A 19,820-nucleotide genomic window follows, 5' to 3' on the forward strand; every position below is an offset into this window, starting at 1 on the left:
TGTTACAGAAGCCATATGAAACAAATTGGATTAAAAAGGTAAATCAATTGGCTAGGCAATATCAGACCAAACTTATCTACATGTGAAGAAAGGCAAATATGAAATACTTATATGACAAGTGGTGCTCGAATATAACGAATCTAAACATATATGAATGATTCAGCAACTCAACTTTTCCAGAAAGACACATGAACAAACTCGCAGCAACAACAGCAGTCAACGCACTCTCTTGAGAAAATTTGATGTAAAAAATGAAGGATAAAAATGTATTTATATTTTTACCTAAATATTATTTATTTGCCTCATGCAACTCAGTGAATAAAAGTTTTCAAGCCAGTGGAAGATAGGTTCCGTTCTTCTTATCTTATTTGGCTCAAATGTATTTGGGTCTTTTATGTTGTCATTTCTCAAATTTGTTTCTCTCATTCTTTTTTCACAAATTTGGTCATTTAATTATTTTAATAGTGCAATTTTAATTTATGTATTAATTTGACATCCAATATTTAGCAAAAACATCAATATGACGCTTCTGCACATCTACTTCAATAAATATCAGATTAATGGATGAAATTATACAAGTAAAATTGTAGGATCAAATTGACAAGAAAAAATGGAGACCAAATTTAAGAAATGAAAATAATAAGAGACCAAAGTGTAATTTATTTCCATTTGTCCTTTCACTCTTTGATTTATGATGCGGATCCTATAAAATACGCCCTTCTCTCCTGAAATTTGCTCTTTTAAAAATTTATTTTGGATGGACCTCATATTTAACTTATTAGATTATATATAGCCCAAAAAAATTAGAGTAATTTTTTTGGATTAATATAAGTATGATTTAATTTGTCAAAAAACTCCTATAAACAAACAAGCAGCGGTTTGAATAAATAACTTTCAATATGCCCCTTTGTTCAGCTAGAAGATTATCCAAACATGGAAGTTTATGCTACATTTACTAGTGTACTGGTACGCCAATTGACACCATCAATTCAGTGTCACTCTTGGGAGTTCCAGTCAGTATCGAAGTTGCACATATAAATGATCTTAGTTTGAAAAAGAGTGGCTCCTAAAGCATCAACATAGGCAGCAAACTCAATTAAATCCTCATAGCCAGGCAGTAATTAAGTCAAAATGATGACAAAACAAAGAAAGGAAGACATAGTCATTAGGCTGGGCTGGCAGGACTCTAAATCAGCTATGATTCATTAACTGGGGAAGAATATCCAGATAAAGTAGTGCTGAATTCTCGTCACAATTGCCTTCCATGGTCCACAACATACACGCTCCAACCGTGATGAACTACTTTACGTTCTGTTTAAGACAGAACACAATCATACATAGGACAAGGACATATCTACTCTGGTATTTCTCCAAAGTCTAATAACTGAAAGGATGATATCTTCATGCATACTTTTGTAACTTCAAGTTCATCGAGATTCCCAATCCTTTAATTTCCTGCTTCCTTTAGGTTTCACTATAGGTGCGTTCATTGCTGCCATTTTGTCATTATACTTTGCACGAAGTGGATCATTGTAAGTCCACCTGCATTACAATTCAACAATAACAAGAACATCAAAGCATAATATTGCAGCAGTCAATATATAAGCATAAAAGGCTCATTGCAGTAGTACTAAAGAAACCCTTTTTTCAGGGGAAGGGTTGGTTGCACATTAAGAAAAATGAATTTTCCTCTCATCAATGCATTAACCAACTCCAAATTCTCGGCAAGGGAGATAGATAGATCCGAACAAGAAAAGTAAGATGCCGAAAGCCAATGCAAAAATTTCTTTGATAATGCAGAGAATGCTACCTAAACATAATAAACCCCATTATTCCAAAGATGATTATCAATATGTGATAACAATCAATGGTCTTCTAGCTTAAAGGAGGAAATGTCTTAGGGGCTTTTCTTTTGTTGTATGGGTATCCACTTTTGTGGTTTTATCTTTGTAGGTGGGGCTGGCAGAGTACTGCCTGTGTATATTCTGTTATTCTTCAGTACACCTAGTACTGATTATATTTTAATACTATCAGATTTTTGCTGTGCAAAAAAAAATGACTGCAAGCCTATCAATCCACAATGCATGATAAAATCCAGGTGTGATAAAAAATTGTGTAGACTCCTTTTGTTGTAATAAAATCAGAAGAATGGCCGAATCAATTTAACAAGTTACATCAACATCCAACACATAAACAGAATCAATCATAAAAGTAGCATTTCAGATGTTCTCAGAACAGAGAATATACCTTAATCTATAAATTAAAATAGAATCATAACTTCTATATGTTATGTTATCCTCTCAACTTCACAAATTACAAGCAAGCAAATGACAAAAGTGAAACCCAAAAGTACTATGAAAACAGATAAGCATAACTCATTAGCATGCACTTGTGTCAAGATCTCAAACCATATCAAGGGCTGCTAATATACAACTCGTTTAAATTGTGACATGCAATATGATCCCTTCTTACTACCCAGCTAAATTCACATAGAAGTTGAGGGTGTCAAGGTGAAGTTGAGAAACTAAGAAAGTTGTAAACAATAAACTTCAAGCCAAGTACATATTTCTACAAAATGAATGACAAAAAAAATAAAATAGGATTTGAGATGGCATAATTATGCTTACTCTAAATGAAATAAGTCTTTTAACTGTATTCCTTCCAATCAACTCTCCCTCTTGAATCTCAATCTCACCCACAATCAAATCCCTTAAAAAGCAAAATGATAGGTACCAGCAAGCTAGAAAGACTAAAACAAAGAAATTAAGCATAAAAACATTTGTATTCCAGTAACAGGTCTTAATCAAGGGAGTTCAGATCCTGGTATCTTCTGTGTACAATGGTACAAAAAGAAAAAAGATTCCTAGACAGTTTCGAGAGTGTGTGGTCTCTCCCAGCCCAAGCCTAATTCCAGCCTACCTTCTACACACCCTTCTCAGGCTAATATTCTCTCTCTCTCTCCTTAGAACAAGCCCACATGCACCCCTCCCATGCTCTGCTACAGGGTTGGCAGTTGGTTATATCTCTCTCCTAAAATTGATCATGTGAACCTTTTGCCTATCCTTACATACACCTTAGTGATCTTGGGCCTTGGGGCCTCCATCACAAAACCATTCTTCATAAAAATACTTATCTCACTCTTCTGATGACAAATAGCAGCAAATTTTTTTAGATCACAAGAGAAAAAGAAATCATAAATGAACATTTCACTTTTGACATGAGCATCTCAATTTCATTCCATGAACGTAAAAGTAATGCCCAAGACCATTTTGGACCAGTGCCACAGCAGATGAACTTCATAAGTAGATGTGAACAGATATGCCAATTTTTTTTTCAAAGGATATAACAACAAAAAACTAATACCAAAGAATAGAACAAACAATCTACCACTATTCTTGAAAGATATAGAACATAGGAGAAATTGAACTTACGGGTTATTCCAATCAGTAGTATCCTCGTTGACAAGATGGGTCCACTTGGTTCTTCCACTACGACCAAAGTGCTTGACTTGCATAACCTTAGGTAATATTGTCTTGTCCATTTTATCCTCCCCAGTTGGAGCAGAGAAATCACGAGCAAAAATACCATCAGATCCAACAGTGGCAGCTCGGTCATCAGATTCATTCTGGAAGAAAGCACCTTTGTGATAATATTTCTGCATAAATCTCCATTTCTGCTTTGGTGGTGGAGCAGGTTTAGGATTCCTCCTTTCCCACTCCCTCCTCTCTTCCTCTGTCATGTTTCTCACCTTCTCAATCTCTTCCTTTTCCTTCAACATTGCCTCCCGATCCTCCCTATCCCTCTTGATCCTACCAATCTCTCTCACTTTCCAAGCTTCATATTCTTCTGCCTCATTGACTTCATCATCAGTATCCACATCAGCAATGTTGGCCTCCATTTCCAAGTTTTTCTGGATTTCTTCATCCTTTCGGATCTCCTCAACAACAATCTGCTTTGTCTCAATCCTCCGTTCCTCCAATCTCCTTTTCCTTTTATCCTCAAGAGCCAGCTCCTCAGCCTCAAGACGCTCACGCTCCGCGATGGTATCTCTCTCGGACTTGGGAACAAACACAGGCTTCACCATAGCCACTCCAGTATATTCCTCATCGGAGTCAGTCTCGTACTCAGATTCCTCCTCCTCCTCCTCTTCTTCTTCCTCCTCTTCCTCTTCCTGAGGAAGCGCCTCTTCCTGCTCTCTTTGAAGCAACTTCTCTTTAATCAGCCTCCTTCTTTCCGCCAAAGCGTTCTCATCTTCTTCTTCAAACTCCAACCATTCCTGCCTCCTGGCCTCCTCTTCAATGGTGGAAACAATTTCAGCCTGGCGAATGCGGCGATGATCAGCTCGGACCTCCTCACGGTTATCTATCCGGCTCTGAGCCAAACGGCGGAGCCTACGATCATCTTTTCTGACAATAGCAGTATCTTCTTGGTGACGAGGAAAGGCTTTCTCCAGGGCAGCTTCCCTGGAGGGTCTAATATCGGCGGGGGCAGCATCTTCGTTCTCATCATCAGCCCATTCAGGAACTTTACCAGGCCAATAACGCTTAACTTTAGTTTGGCCAATTTTACCTCTGAGCTTATCCCTAACTGCTATCACAGTATCACTAACACCCGCTGTCACCGACATCCTTCTTCCTCAATTGATTTTCGATTCCCTTCTCAGCCAAACCCTATTTTGCACAACACAGAAACAGGTGATTTCAGATTAAATGAAAAGAAAAATAAATAAATGAATGAATGAAGAAACACGGAAAGATCAATGGTGAATGATAAATTTCGATATGCGAAACATTCGAAGGGTTTGGGTTCAAAAGACTAACAGTTGAATAGAAGAAAGGGACGAGAGAAGTTTGAAGGACTTACGATTACAGCGACCGGAAGGAACCCTCTCTCTCCCGTTCCGCCCAAACCCAGCTTCTCCTGTCAAATTTATTTAATTAAATCTGTACATTTTTATTTGTTTGGTTTAATATTTTGCTACTTAAATATTTTTTTTATACTATGTAAATGACATGTTTATACGAATATTATGTTTTTATTAACTATTAACTGATAATAATAATAATAATAATGATAATAATTTTTTAAAGTTAAATATATAAACACTGAAGCTAATAAAAAATTGAAGGAATATCGTATTTATTAAAACTGATAATAATTTTAAAAAAATTCTGACATTTAAAATTTATTATTATTATTATAAAAGATATTTAAATTTTATATTTTGGAATTGTATGTAATATTTTTTAATTTTAGCATATTATTAACTAATATATATTCATTTGTTTATCATACAAGATAAATATTTACTTTTCTATAGTTAAAATTTATAATAAAATAATTTTAAAATATAATCCTTATTATTTCTAGTTAGGAGTAAAAAAATATTCACTAAGCTATGTATTTTGAAAAAAAATACGTCAATGACCAATCTATCTTTTTTCAGCTTTTTTATTTATTTGAACATAAGCATGATTACTAAATTATAATTTTTTATTAAAAACAAAACACAAATTTGTCCGCATTTTATTTGATTTTCGTTTTATAATAATAATAATAATATTGTACCTTATTAATGGTTCAAAATCCTAAACCCTCGCCAGATTCTGCAACCAAGAACGGTTGCAGCAAGTTGTTTCCGACACTGATGGTGTTCGGAAGCAAAAGAGTGAGTTTTTAATGCTTCGAAGAATACCCTCTTTCTCTCGTTTTCGTCTTCTTCATCACATGATGGGCACTTTCTCTCATTCCCTTTTCATCCACTCTCCTTCTTCTTCTCTGTCTTTTTCAAAGCACTGTCATTGCTCCACAAACACTGATGACACTGAGAGCCATAGCAACGGAACCCAGCTCTTGATTTCCATGAGAAACCTATGCTGGTCAGGTAAATTGAAGAATATTGATGAAGCTTTGGACTTGTTCCAAGGCATGGCTAGAATGAAGCCTTTGCCTTCTGTGAAGGACTTCACTTTGTTGTTGGGTGCTATTGTGAGGTTGAAGCATTACACCACTGCCATCTCTTTAGTTAAGCACATGTTTTCTTCTCTAGGCATAGAAGCTGATACCATTACTCTTAATATAGTGATCAATTGTCTTTGCCGTTTGAAGTTGGTTGCTTTTGGGTTCTCTGTGTTGGGAACTATGTTCAAACTTGGTTTGGAGCCCACTGTGATGACTCTCACCACTCTCATTAACGGGCTTTGTGTCCAGGGCAATGTGGCTCAGGCTGTGGGACTGGCTGATCATATGGAGAAAATGTGGTATCCATTGGATGTTTACACATATGGGGTGTTGATTAATGGGTTGTGTAAGACGGGAGACACTTTGGCGGCAGTAGGGTGGCTAAGGAAGATGGAGGAAAGGAATTGGAAACCTAATGTGGTGGTTTACAGCACAATTATGGACGGTTTGTGCAAGGATGGATTGGTATCTGAGGCGTTGAATTTGTGCTCGGAAATGAATGGAAAAGGTGTTCGACCTAATCTGGTCACTTACGCTTGCTTGATTCAAGGTCTTTGCAATTTTGGAAGATGGAAAGAGGCGGGTTCTCTGCTGGATGAGATGATGAAAATGGGAATGAGGCCGGATTTGCAAATGCTCAATATTTTAGTTGATGCTTTCTGCAAAGAAGGAAAAGTGATGCAGGCTAAAAGTGTGATTGGTTTTATGATTCTGACTGGGGAAGGGCCAGATGTCTTCACCTATAATTCATTGATTCATATATATTGTTTGCAAAATAAAATGAATGAGGCCATGAGAGTATTTCATTTAATGGTTAGCAGGGGCCGTTTACCGGACATTGTGGTTTTTACTTCACTTATCCATGGATGGTGTAAGGACAAAAATATTAATAAGGCTATGCATCTGTTGGAGGAAATGAGTAAGATGGGATTTGTTCCTGATGTTGCCACTTGGACCACTCTTATAGGTGGGTTTTGTCAAGCAGGTAGACCATTAGCTGCAAAAGAACTGTTTCTAAATATGCACAAATATGGTCAAGTCCCCAATCTCCAGACTTGTGCTGTTATATTAGATGGCCTATGTAAAGAAAATCTTCTTTCTGAGGCAGTGTCGTTGGCTAAGGCAATGGAGAAGAGTAATTTGGATCTTAATATTGTAATTTATAGTATTTTGCTTGACGGAATGTGCAGCGCTGGAAAACTGAATGCTGCATGGGAACTCTTTTCTAGTTTGCCTGGTAAAGGTTTGCAAATTAACGTTTATATTTATACCATTATGATTAAGGGTCTCTGTAAACAAGGCTCGTTGGATAAAGCTGAAGACTTACTGATAAATATGGAAGAGAATGGCTGCCTGCCAAATAACTGCACTTACAATGTCTTTGTCCAAGGCTTGCTGACAAAAAAGGAGATTGCAAGGTCAATAAAATACCTTACAATAATGAGAGACAAAGGGTTTTCAGTAGATGCTGCTACCACAGAATTTATTATCAACTACTTATCTACTAATGAAGGAGACACCAAAATTCGAGAATTTTTGTTTCGAAAAAGATAGCAAATGCCATTAGTTTCGCTAGGACATTTATTCAAATCCTGACTCTCAATTCGTCCATGTTCCACAATCCTATAGGACCCCATAGAGAGAACTTGCATAGGCTTCAGAACTTACCATTTGTTAAATATATAAAACCATTACCATTCAAGTGCTTCCACCTGACAATTTGTGTGATTAGGAGAGTTGGTCCTTAACATGGTTCACAAGCCTCATAAATAAGAAACTATGACATTGATCCTTGTTGATTCTCTTCTTCATAATTAACTTATATTTGAGCCCAAGGTAAAGTGGGTTTGTGCATTGTCCACACTTCAAGCTCAAAAAGCTCTGTTTAAGGGGTGTTAGATATAAATCTATCTTAGCTCCACCAAACAGCTTAAGCTGTCAAGAGAATTGTTCCTTGACATTTTTAGTGGTAAGTATTTTCACCTCTGCTTGCACATTTATTTTGATATAACCTCAAGTTATTAAAATAGCTTAGAAAAAATAGACCTATATACAACATAGAAATTGTGCCATATCCTTGCATTTTTATGGAACTGAGTAATTTTTTACCAAGTATATATTTGCCTTCAAGTAAGTTTAATGATGAAGCAAGTTACAACAACAACAACAACAACAACGCTTTATCCCACTAGGTGGGAACGGCTACATGGATCAACTTCCGCCATAATGTTCTATCAAGTACCATACTTCTATCCAAATCATTAAGTTCGAGATCCTTCTTGATAACCTCTCTTATAGTCTTTTTGGGTCTTCCTCTGCTTCGAATTGTTTGCCTTCTCTCCATCTGGTCTACTCTCCTCACTACAGAGTCTACCGGTCTTCTCTCTACATGCTCAAACCACCTAAGTCTATTTTTCACCATCTTCTCTACAATAGGCGCTACTCCAACCCTCTCTCTAATAGCTCCGTTTCTAATTTTATCCTGTCGAGTCTTACCACACATCCACCGCAACATCCTCCTCTCCGCTACACCTACTTTAGTCTCATGTTGGCTCTTGACCGCCCAACATTCTGTTCCGTACAAAATCGCCGGTCTTACCGCAGTCCGATAAAACTTTCCCTTTAGCTTGATCGGTACCTTTGCATCACATAACACCCCGATGTTTTTCTCCATTTCATCCATCCTGCTTGAATGCGATGATTCACATTCCCTTCAATTTCTCCATCATCCTGTATTACAGACCCAAGATATTTAAACCGTGTGACTTGAGGGATAATATGGTCTCCTATTTTCACCTCTGAGTTAGATACCCTCCTACTTTTGTTGAACTTACATTCCATATACTCCGATTTGTTTTTGCTTAGGCGAAAGCCATGTGTTTCTAGAGCTCGTCTCCAAGTTTCCAACCTCTCATTCAACTCCTCCCTCGACTCTCCAAGGAGGACTATGTCATCTGCAAAAAGCATGCATCTCGGCGCTATCTCTTGGATTTGTTCCGTGAGGACATCCAGAATTAAGGTAAAAAGGTAGGGGCTAAGGGTTGACCCTTGATGCAAACCAATTGTGATGGGAAAATCGTCTGACTCTCCACCTTGTGTCCTAACACTAGTCGATACCCTATCATACATATCTTGGATAGCTCGAATATATGCAACCCTAACCCTTTTCTTCTCTAGAGCTTTCCACAAAATCTCTCTAGACACTCTATCATACGCTTTCTCCAAGTCAATAAAAATCAAGTGCAAGTCATGATGAAGCAAGTTACATTAGGATATTTTGTTTCCCCATAACATTAGGGATAAGTCAATCAATATTGCTAGGAAATGATAATTGTCAGCATAAATTCTGCCGTGGTAAATTCAATATACCCAAGAAATCATGTAATTGCTTATTGCTTAGTTTTATACATTTATCAAATGGATTCTATTAATGCTAAAACATTTAATAAGACCATAAGCTGGTTTTAGAACTTAATCCTTTTCCAGCTACTGGTATTAAAATTAATAAATTTCAACTATGAATGTACACCTTATTAAGTTAAATGGAAAATATCTCATCTTCTGGTCTGATATACTGTATAGAAGGGGAACTTTTGGGGAGCACCCAAGAATTTTCTGTTTCATAGAAACTCCTCACTCAAAAATACTGTAGTGTGAGCTAGTGTTCAGTAACTTCCTTTTATCATAGATAGCTCTGTGGAGCCAATGCTATTTTATATTTTGTTTCCTTTCTTGTGTATTTTACTTTTCTGTTTCAGGAGGATTCCTGATCCTTCTGCACTGTACTCCTTTTCTCTCCTAGTTCATTGTTTGTGATGGGAAAAATTTTCCATATTTATTACCTGTTAGGAAACAAAAATCTAAGATCTAATTTAGGGATGCTTGCTGTCCTTTCTGCAAACAATTTTTTATTTACTTTTGACAGTTTTCCCCCCTTTTAAAATAACAGTTTGACTTCATGGTTCTTGATTTGCAGATTGAAATCACTTTATGCACTCATTTTACTATATCTTATGTACGAGGGAGGACCACAAAAAATTCAGCGATGGATCATGGAAGGTTAGTCAAACATTTCTTCTTTGTAATATCTGCACAACATTTTTTTTGTAATTCAAATTTCTTTTCCATAAGTACTTTTGTTTGAAACTTTGAATATTTATCTCTTTAAGTTATAAATTCACTTTTCTTTTTTTCTTTCTATGGCTGCAAAGTAGGTTATCATTACACAGGTAAGACAAACTCTCAGCTGAATTTTTTATGGGGGCAACTAGATGGTTTCCTCATCAAGCAATGATCCTCATTAGATTGGTTACTGGGTTTTGAGATGTAAATGCTGATTCTGCCGAATGGTTTAGTGATAGAATGAAGTTATGATCTTGTCTTCTTGAAAGTTATGTCATCTAGTTTTGTCTATAACCAAAATATTCAATATGTTGGGCATTTGTCATATTAAGGGGTAATTTGTAAATTTTATTGGGTTGCAGCCTTATGCCTAATGCTTCATATTTTGCTTCAATGTAAAGCTAAAAATGGTTCAAATGTGCCAAGGAGCAGTAGTCCTTGACAGTTAGATGACACTGGTTTAGCATTTAAATGAGATTTCAACAATATCTCGTTTTGTGAAACATTTTTTTAGCTTTTAATCTTGTTTTCTGAACGTTTTAGTAGTTGCCATTTGCCATAGATTATATGTGGATGGATCTATTCAACTGGAGCATTAGTAGCTCAAGATTAATTAGAGGTATATTTGGACGACAAAATTGTTTTTGGCAATCAAAAGCACTTTGCATTGTCAACTTGATATGCATCAAAATGCAAATGAAGTTAATATTATGACTTGGTTATAATGATATCTATTGAAACATCTAAGCAGATGTTGGGTAAGGTACATAGGCACTCCTGCATGGTTGATGTACCCATACTAGGTACATTTACTGTACTGATACACGTGTCTGTACTGACACTAGATTTCTTTTTATATGAATTGTGTTGTAGATATGTTTGCGTACGCCTTGTTTATGCATCACGTTGTCTGTTGAAAAAGTGTATGCTACGCATTTAATCAGCATTGAAATTTACGTAATACTACACACAAATCATGATAGACATATATGATAAATGAACTGCCTTATATTGATGTTTTGGCTATATCCCATAGTCCCCTGCCTCCGTTTGACTGATTCTTAGTGAACCATACAATATGTGTGGGGTAATGGTTTTTCTAAGACAATCAATCCTTAGGCCCGTTCATTTGAGGAGAAAAAGAGCAAAAAAAAAACAGATAAATCAACAGTAAAATAAAGTGAAATTCACACTTTTAAATCCTACTTTAATTCAAAATTTTAATTTCTATTTACTCATCAAATGAGTTGACTGGGAGATGGATGACACAAAAATATATTCATCTAAGAATAATGCTTTGCCTTTTACAATCTTTACCTCACAAAAATATTTAGCTTGACTCCAATCTTAACCAAAGCAGCATTAAAAGTTTACACTAACCTTCGATTATTTTAAGCCCAATGTTTAAGCTGAGAAGTATCGAGCAAAAGTACACCATATTAGGCTAATCAATGTAAAGGTACAAAGCTCCAGTCAGATTTTGAACTAGGCAGATGACTAATATGAAACCAATATTCCCAATATATATAGCACTCATTTAGTAGACAGTAATACAACCAGGAGAAGTGGTGTCCCATGGTGAGGATTTCAGACAACAGAAAGCTAAAAGCACAAAGAAAGTAATTCTAAGAAACCCTCCATTGGCAACTAAAACTAGAATCGGTATTCAATCAGTCCCCACTTGCACAACCCTTGCACCCACAGTGAACACACTCTATGACCTTCTCCTCCCTAAGTTGCTTGGGAACTCTGCAAACACAAGTGGTGGCAAAATTGTGATCACGTGGCTGCATGCACCTCAGGCAGCAAAGACGTTCATAACCAGGCTGCAATTCAGACCAAAAACATGATGATTTAATTACTCAAAATCCAAGAAAACACAGAATGCACAAATCAAATAAAATCTTAGTGACAGTAAAACAATACCTATTTCTTTAACGTTTTTAGCTACCAAGTAACAATAACCTTACAACAATTAACATCTTGGAGAAGGCACAAAAGAGTACAGAAATAACATACTTTCTAATTTCACCAGTTCTCAATATCAGACAGGCAATGTGAGTTCAGATTGACCCAAAGACACAAAACATTGATCAGCTGTGGGTAAACAGAGAAGAGAACATTTTATTAGTTGGGACTTGGGAGGTTTGTCATAGGCCTAAAATGAAGGGGGATTAGGGGTTGGTAATTTGGCATCTTAACACACAAACAATGCTTTCAGAGGTTAAATGACTTTGGCGCTTTCCTTTGGAGACTAATGCCAAAAGAGGCAACAACTCACCAAGCATATAAGAGCAAGCATAGTTGTTAATAGCGGGCGTCGCGGCTGCTATCGCGGCGGAGCGGAGCGGCACCCATCCACGACGAAGAGGGTCGTAGCGGCGCGGTTCAACGTCGGGGCCGCTATCGCAGCAGGGTAGGGCGGAGCGGCACGGGATCTGGACCGGATTTTCGCGCCGCTACACTGACGCCGTGGAAATTTCAAAAATGCCTTCACTTAATGTGGGAAAGTGAGGGTATTTTTGGCATTTTGCTTTTTGTATTACTTGGCCAGCTCTCCGTCCAAACCACTCGAAAACCCTAGTCTCCACTGCGACCGGCGAAGCTGCGAGGACGACGACGAGTCTACATCCCACGAAGCTGCGACCCCGACACCTGCGTCCTGCGTCCGGCGGCCCCGATGACGAGTCTGCGCTGCGCCGCCACCTTGCTTGAGGTGAGGAAGACATGAGCTGTTGACCCCGATAGCAATTTTTGTGTGTGACACTGACTGTGATTCTTTTTATTTGTTTTTTGAAAAATGTTATATGATTTTTTTTTGTGACATGCTTATTAAATTGTTTTGTGCGTCCTGCACTCCTGCGTAGGCTTTAGTGATTTTTTTTATTAATTTGTTTGAAGCCTTTCACAGGAAATTTATCTAAATATGCTTATTAATTTTTGTTTCTACAGAAAATTTAATTGCTCCCCATATAAGATAGGTGGTTTGCTATTTTGACCTTTACAATGTAGATACTTGTTTTTATTCATAAAACAGAACAGAAAAATGAAAAAAATATAAGTAGGATAGGATTTAATGTGATAAAAAAAAATTAAAATGACAGGAACTTTTTTTGTATTTAATTGTTACACTACTCATTAATCTTTTTGTACTTAGTTCCGATGAATATAGGAACTTTTGTTTAATTTTTTCAATTTTTGTTGGTTTCAATTTTTATACATTTTAATTACGTTAGATGATAAAATGTGACAGGAGCTTTTTTTGTATTTAATTGGTTACGTTAGATGATAAAATGAGCTCTCTATCATACAATCACAAATTATTTTTTTTGGGGGGACTTTTGTGATAATTGAGTGCATGAAAGAGAATGTAATTTTTTATTTGCTTGCAGTGCTTTAGTCTCCTTACAAAATGTTAAATTCAGAGGGGTCTGGAATGTTCAAGCCTACGGGTGATAGGGTAGATGTCTTTTGAAAATGAAACAGTTTAAAGGATAAAAATAATAGGAAGAGTGTAACCTGTGATTTTTGTCACAAAACGTCTACCGGAGGAATTTCTAGAGCAAAAAGACATCAACTTCAAATAAAAGGAGATGTGGGTCCTTGTAAGAAAGTGCTGGAGGATGTTAAATTAGAAATGATTGCTGCTTATGAGAAGAAAATAGCTGAAACTGCAGCATACATGGAGGCAATGCAAGAAGAAGACGAGCAAGAGGAAGATGGGATCCTAGAGATTGCAGACTTAAAAGTGGAAAAAAGCGTCCAACAACATCAAATGAAAGCCTCCTCAACTGCTTCCAATAAGAGGATCACAAATAAAAAAAGGCCCTCTTGATTTTTTGTTCTCCAAAGAACCTGAAGAAAGTATCAAATTAGGAAAAACCATGAGACAAACAAGTGTAAAAGAGTCTTATAACAAGGCTGCAAGAAACAAGGTAGTTCAGTACATTGCTCGTTTCTTTTTTAGGAATGGAATAGCATTCAATGTTCCTAAATCAAAAAGTTTCAAGTTGATGATTGAGGCGATTGGAAGCAATGGTCCTCATTTAAAGCTTCCAAGCTATCATGAATTGAGAGTTCCACTCCTTAAAAAAGAGTTCGAATACACGAAAGGCTTATTGAGGGGTCATGAGGAGGAGCGAATCAAATATGGATGTTCAATTATGTCAGATGGTTGAACGGATAGGAAGAATAGAACTTTGATTAACTTTTTGGTAAATTGTTCATTGGGAACACAGTTTGTGAGGAGTGCGGATGCTTCTGAATACATGAAGACTGGTCAGAAGATCTTTGAGCTTTTGGATAGCTTTGTTGAGGAGATTGGAGAAAAGAATGTTATTCAAGTGGTGACGGACAATGGAAGTAATTATGTGTTGGTGGGCGAGAATTCAATCATGCTTAATGAAGTTTTTTTTTATAGTTATAACTTTTAATTGTTACACTACTCATACAAGTTTATTGATTTTGGTCTTTTTAGGTAAAATTTTAGAAGTCACGAGACCAAAAATATTTTGGACTCCATGTGCTGCACATTGTCTTGACTTGATGCTAGAAGATATTGGAAAGATCCCAAAAGTAAAAAGGGTTATACAAAGAGGCATCAAGCTTGTAGGCTACATTTACAACCATACATTGGTTTTGAACACCATGAGGAAATTCACACAAAAAACTGAATTGGTGAGACACAGAGTTACAAGATTTGCTACACTTTCTTAACTTTGCAAAGATTGCATAAGCAAAAGGCCAATCTTAGAAGGATGTTTACTTTGGATGAATGGTTGAAGTCTAAGGCAGCTAAAGAGACCAAGGGGAAGCAAGCAAAAGATGTTGTCCTTATGCCATCATTTTGGAATGATGTTGTCTACACTTTAAAGGCTATTGGGCCTCTTGTAAGTGTGTTAGAGTTGGTGGATAATGAAAAAAAAACCTGCAATGGGTTTCATTTATGAAGCAATGGATAGGGCCAAAGAGGCAATTCAAAGAGCTTTCAATAACAATGGAAGGAAACACAAGGATATCTTTGCAATCATTGATAAAAGATGGGATTGCCAACTTCACCACCCTTTACATGCAGCGGGTTATTATCTAAATCCGAAGTTCTTTTACACCAATCCAAACATTGACAATGATAATGAAGTGATGGATGGCCTCTACAAATGTATTGATAGACTTAGCGAAGATGATGATTTTGTAGTTTAAGTTCACAAACAATTGCTAGTGTATAAAAGGGCTGGAGTGAGGTTTGGTATGACTAAAGCAATGAAAGCAAGGATTGAAATATCTCTTGGTAAGTGGGAAAATTCACTTACAAATTTGAATTATTAATTAATAATCTGTGTAAATGCTAATGCATATGATTATGAATTGCATTTTACAGCTGAGTGGTGGAAATTGTATGGAGGGAAAACACCACACTTGCAAACCATTGCCATTAAAGTTCTAAGTTTGACTTGTAGCTCATCGGGATGTGAGCGTAATTGGAGTACCTTTGAGCATGTAAGTAACTAACATTCATGTTTTTTAAATTATGAAACATTAGAAGCTGAGATTGAAACTAAGTAACTAACATTCATGTTTTTTAAATTATTATAGATTCACTCAAAGAAGAGAAGTAGGCTTGAACACCAAAAGCTTCAAGACTTGGTTTATGTTAGGTATAACCAAGCTCTTCTAGATCACTTTGAGTGTCATGATGTGATTGATCCTATTGCTTTAAATGATATTGATGATAGCAATGAGTGGTTATTGGGAGAATTGGAAGGAGAAGAAGCTGGTACTAATTTGGTTTTTGATGAGGATGATGATTTGAATGGGTTAGATGTTGCTGAGGCAACTAGGGCAAGTGAACCTTTCCAAAACACAAGGAGTCAAACACATATAAACAAGACAGCAGCTGCACTTGCACCTACAAATGAAAAAGGAAAAAAAATGGTAAAAGTAGAAGAGAATGGAGATGAGGGGGAAGAAGAGTACAATTCTAATGCTAGTGAGAGGGATGGATTTCAAGAACACAATGACTTGGATCTTGAAGAGGATGAAGATTCTGATTAGTAATTTAGTATTAAGAAACTTGCATTTGTCTATTTGAATTTTAATGTCTACTTGTCTATTATTATAGTTACTTTAGGCTTTAGCTTAGAGGGATTAAGGCTTTAAGCCCTTTAGTTGCTTGACTTTCTACTTTATGTTTTGTAACTTTTGTTTAAGTAACTATGTTTTCAGTTATTTTTCTGTTTTTTCACTTATATATATACATATTATTAATTATTTAGCATATATAAAAAAACATTAGAATAGCGGTCATCTCGCTATCCGCTATCCCGCTATCCCAATTTTGGGGTCGACCGCTCCGCTACGCCGATATTGACAACTATGAGAGCAAGTACAACCCACCAAAACAGGTGGGATGCTAACCAAGTAAGCAACACTGCTCATATTAGATTTTGGAATTGGAAGATTATTTTGCAGGAATACACTTCTAATGTTTAGGTCATGGTATGGTATAATGGTATCCTTGTCAAGTTTTGAGAGGAAGTTGAGATGGGGAGTGCTCCTTTTTCAGAGACTTTTCCTGCATGTTTCAACTATCTACTTTGTGAAGTTTGCTCATTAGCCATTTCTAATCTAAGGCTAAGAATCTAAGATCATTATTTACATAGGGACTTTAATTTACTTAGAGATTTGAATATGGGTGATATAGTGAACTACAATCCCTTTTGGTTTTAAACTTTTTACTTGAGTCTCTTTCTCCCTCAACTAAGTTAGATAGAAGAGTTTGGATCATGGACTATTCCAGTATTTTCTCCTGCAGAGCTTTCTTTCAATTTCATACACACACCCTAACCTAGGTTTCAACTTGATAAATCCATTTTAAAATTCAAACCTCTCTTCAAAAGCCAAGCCCTTTGTTTGGACAGTGGTACTTAACATGATTAATGCAAATGATTTGTTGCAAATTGACAATAAACCTTTCACCCAGCTTTTGGCTCATTTTATTGAATTAGTCTTATTTGTTTTGGAGAATTTCTTTTATTTTTTGGTAACTAGCAGATTTTTTTAGAACTTCCTCCTATGTTAAAAGAAATGGAAAAACAAAACCAGTTTCAAAAATAGAATAAAATAACTAATTTTAGATACCTTCTTCCATTTTGCAATTAGATTGCGGTCAGCATATCCTTGATCTAAACAGAATTCATACAGTTCTTTAGAAATTTCCTTCCTCCGATGGTAGAGGTCAAATATGTAGCGGCTCTTCTGGTGTGCAATCTTAAATATTGGCCATAATGTCTCACATTTTCTTTTGCCATCATGTGGATCATTCTCAGCTGCCACATAAAGGATATAAAACTATTAATTTCATTGATTTCAGAAAGAACATAATAAAATCTACTAAGCACATGATGTAAAATTCCAACCTTCCCTCATCTTTGCTTGAAGTTCACGGAGTGTAGGCTCAATCAATTCCCAGCCCTCTGGGTATTTAACACGATTTGTCTTTACTTTTGGCATTTTTGTATCTGTTCAAGGAATACATGGCATCAAAGAGTCAATTTCCATACATTCTCCCAAGCAATATAATGGTACATATTATTTGGTACAAGTTATCAAGTAAGCATAGTTATCATAGCGAGATGCACAATATTCTGAATTTTTATATATAGATTAAATAATTTATCTGTACAATATACATTTAAGGCTCAAAAATTAAATGACAAATATTCAACATTCATGGCATATTCATTAATAATAAAAGGTCATAGGTTTTAAGCAAAACATACAATACAAGTCAAGGAAACAAACAAAATTCAAAGGCACGTTCATATTTCAAATACAAGGCATCTTGAACATTCAATAAAAAGTGAGGGTGGGTGTTGCACAGATAAGAGAACAGAGGTTCAGAGTTCAAAGGAGAAAAATATGGAAGGTGAGTGTTGCCAGAAATACTGCCAGAGAAGCACCGAAGTTAGTCAAATAGTGAGTGTCATACGGTAGATAAAAGCGAGAGAAACTATATCCAATTAGGGATTTTTAAATTCTAAAGAAGGGGAGGCAAATCTCAACTGTGCACTAAGAACACACCCTTAACCAAAAAACTATGCTGTTTTGCTGGCAAAAATGGGTTTTGAAAGAAGCCTCAATCTAGCGCCACTTATCACCGCTAGAGCCATTACTTATCACCGCTAGAGCCATTATTTTGGCCGTCATTAGAGCCACTACACCGCTATTCAAAACTTTACAGTGGCCGCTTTGCAATGCTATAGTGCGCTATTTGATGCAGATATTGGATAACTGAGCAAAACAGAACACTCTACGCCTTGACTTGGTTGAAATTTCACATAAAAAAAGGTGAAACTAATTTTGAAGAAAACCCTAAGCCACAGCATTCAACCATATAAATAACATTAAGAGGCTAGGGCACGAAGCCATGAACGAGGGGAAGAGAAACTCAGTCAAAATTCACAAACTGTGAAAAACAAAACAAATGGCTTAATTCACTGGTCAGGCTATAGTTATTCATGAAAATGTAGATAGGAACACTCCTAAAGCAGATTTGATTGAATTTCACATCAAATACGTGAAACTAATTTTGAAGAAAACCCTAAGCTGCAACATTCAACCATATAAATAAAATTAGGGCAAAAAACCTATGATGCGTACCTCTACGCCGATTTCGCTCTACTCTGTGACTCGATTCTGAAGATAGTTAAAGAGAAAACATATAATAAGATAAAACGAAAATCAAAGTAGTAAACTTGAAATATTTGAAAAGGAAGAAAGAACCTACCTCGGAAAGATTCGCAGGAAGCGAAAGAGCGCAGGCAGAAGAGAACTGATTTTGAGTTATTATGGAAGTTTCACGCTACTGAAATAATCCCCACGGGTGTAAGACGATGAATGAAAACTTAAAGACTAAAACATAATTTTCATTTTCATGTCTCATGAAAATATTTTTATTTTTATTTTTTATTTTGAAAAAATTGTTTGAAAATAATGAAAAATCATTTTTTTAAAATCCTTGCAAATATACGAGATAAATATAACTATTTTAATTATATAAATTAAATCACTTTAACATATATTTTTAATAAATGAAATTAATATATACAAATATTTTAATTTACTTTAAATTTAAAGATGATACAATAATATAAGAATAATATTTTAAAAAATAATAGGATTTCATATAATTTAAAATAAAATAATATTTAATTTGATTTTAAAAATAATAGCATACTTATAACTAGTGTTTTAGTTTGTACAATGTATAAGTTATTAATTATTTTATATAACTAAAACTTATAATGAATAAAAACTTTTGAATATAAAAATTATATCATAATTAAAAAATTAATAAACAAATACTTCTAAACATATAATTATATTTTATATTTACGACTAAATGATTTATATTGTGAAACAAGGTTATTTTTAACAATTTATAACTTCTTTTAACAAAATATTAAAATTCAATTTTAAAAAACATTAACAATAAAATTGAAAAAGATAAGAAATTAAGAAAAGTTGTTAGAAGAAATGGGAGATGAAGGAATGGGACAGAGATGGATAGCCAAACAAAGTGAAGAAGATAGAGTTTTGAGACGAAAAACAGACCAATGTGGGTAGTAAAAAAAAAAAATAGGTGTTACTTAATTTTTTTTAATTTAAAATAGATTTAAGTTTATGTTACTGGTTATTACACATCAGTGTAAAAATGTTCTGTACTAATAATGCATATA

At 35.5% G+C, this 19,820-nt stretch overlaps 3 protein-coding genes across 6 annotated transcripts; 1 reads left to right on the forward strand and 2 right to left on the reverse strand.

The window, feature by feature from the left end:
• Nucleotides 1–878: 878 nt before the first annotated feature.
• On the reverse strand, nucleotides 879–4,959 carry LOC100814356 (microfibrillar-associated protein 1). The gene is made up of 3 exons (XM_003524875.5): nucleotides 4,864–4,959; nucleotides 3,432–4,670; nucleotides 879–1,542 (listed from the first exon to the last, which is right to left on the reverse strand). Exons 2-3 carry the CDS (start codon nucleotides 4,625–4,627, stop codon nucleotides 1,428–1,430), a joined length of 1,311 nt encoding a protein of 436 aa, XP_003524923.1. The 5' UTR covers nucleotides 4,628–4,670; nucleotides 4,864–4,959; the 3' UTR covers nucleotides 879–1,427.
• Nucleotides 4,960–5,529: 570 nt separating this feature from the next.
• Nucleotides 5,530–10,826, forward strand: LOC100793769 (putative pentatricopeptide repeat-containing protein At1g12700, mitochondrial). 2 transcript variants are annotated; one of them, XR_003267094.2, is made up of 3 exons: nucleotides 5,530–7,930; nucleotides 9,938–10,020; nucleotides 10,176–10,226. XR_003267094.2 is itself a non-coding variant. In XM_026128477.2 (3 exons), exons 1-3 carry the CDS (start codon nucleotides 5,680–5,682, stop codon nucleotides 10,253–10,255), a joined length of 1,863 nt encoding a protein of 620 aa, XP_025984262.1. In that variant the 5' UTR covers nucleotides 5,530–5,679; the 3' UTR covers nucleotides 10,256–10,826. The 2 variants fall into 2 exon arrangements, 1 of the variants encoding a protein (XP_025984262.1); XM_026128477.2 differs by having other exon boundaries at nucleotides 5,530–7,379; nucleotides 10,176–10,826.
• Nucleotides 10,827–11,581: 755 nt separating this feature from the next.
• Nucleotides 11,582–19,002, reverse strand: LOC100814888 (protein BUD31 homolog 2). 3 transcript variants are annotated; one of them, XM_003524876.5, is made up of 5 exons: nucleotides 18,869–19,002; nucleotides 18,742–18,777; nucleotides 17,499–17,600; nucleotides 17,221–17,408; nucleotides 11,582–11,909 (listed from the first exon to the last, which is right to left on the reverse strand). In XM_003524876.5, exons 3-5 carry the CDS (start codon nucleotides 17,590–17,592, stop codon nucleotides 11,754–11,756), a joined length of 438 nt encoding a protein of 145 aa, XP_003524924.1. In that variant the 5' UTR covers nucleotides 17,593–17,600; nucleotides 18,742–18,777; nucleotides 18,869–19,002; the 3' UTR covers nucleotides 11,582–11,753. The 3 variants fall into 3 exon arrangements, with proteins under 3 accessions (XP_003524924.1, XP_040871463.1, XP_040871464.1); XM_041015530.1 differs by lacking the exon at nucleotides 11,582–11,909 and adding an exon at nucleotides 13,806–13,938 and having other exon boundaries at nucleotides 18,869–18,978; XM_041015529.1 differs by lacking the exons at nucleotides 18,742–18,777; nucleotides 18,869–19,002 and having other exon boundaries at nucleotides 17,499–17,604.
• Between the last annotated feature and the right edge of the window lie 818 nt (nucleotides 19,003–19,820).

This window comes from Glycine max, chromosome 5 (assembly GCF_000004515.6).
Source record: "Glycine max cultivar Williams 82 chromosome 5, Glycine_max_v4.0, whole genome shotgun sequence".
Classification (NCBI taxonomy): Eukaryota; Viridiplantae; Streptophyta; class Magnoliopsida; order Fabales; family Fabaceae; genus Glycine; species Glycine max.

What these genes read in the sequence shown, in the direction of transcription:
- LOC100814356 (XM_003524875.5), bottom strand. Translation starts at nt 4,627, where the DNA reads ATGTCGGTGACAGCGGGTGTTAGTGATACTGTGATAGCAGTTAGGGAT. An exon ending in ACTACTGATTGGAATAACCC is followed by an intron (nt 1,543 to 3,431) that starts GTAAGTTCAATT and finishes ATTGTAATGCAG; the next exon opens with GTGGACTTACAATGATCCAC.
- LOC100814888 (XM_003524876.5), bottom strand. Translation starts at nt 17,592, where the DNA reads ATGCCAAAAGTAAAGACAAATCGTGTTAAATACCCAGAGGGCTGGGAA. An exon ending in TCAAGCAAAGATGAGGGAAG is followed by an intron (nt 17,409 to 17,498) that starts GTTGGAATTTTA and finishes TTTATGTGGCAG; the next exon opens with CTGAGAATGATCCACATGAT. An exon ending in TAATTGCAAAATGGAAGAAG is followed by an intron (nt 11,910 to 17,220) that starts GTATCTAAAATT and finishes TCTGAATTGCAG; the next exon opens with CCTGGTTATGAACGTCTTTG.
- LOC100793769 (XM_026128477.2), top strand. Translation starts at nt 5,680, where the DNA reads ATGCTTCGAAGAATACCCTCTTTCTCTCGTTTTCGTCTTCTTCATCAC. An exon ending in ACAAAAAAGGAGATTGCAAG is followed by an intron (nt 7,380 to 9,937) that starts GTCAATAAAATA and finishes CTTGATTTGCAG; the next exon opens with ATTGAAATCACTTTATGCAC. An exon ending in TCAGCGATGGATCATGGAAG is followed by an intron (nt 10,021 to 10,175) that starts GTTAGTCAAACA and finishes GCTGCAAAGTAG; the next exon opens with GTTATCATTACACAGGTAAG.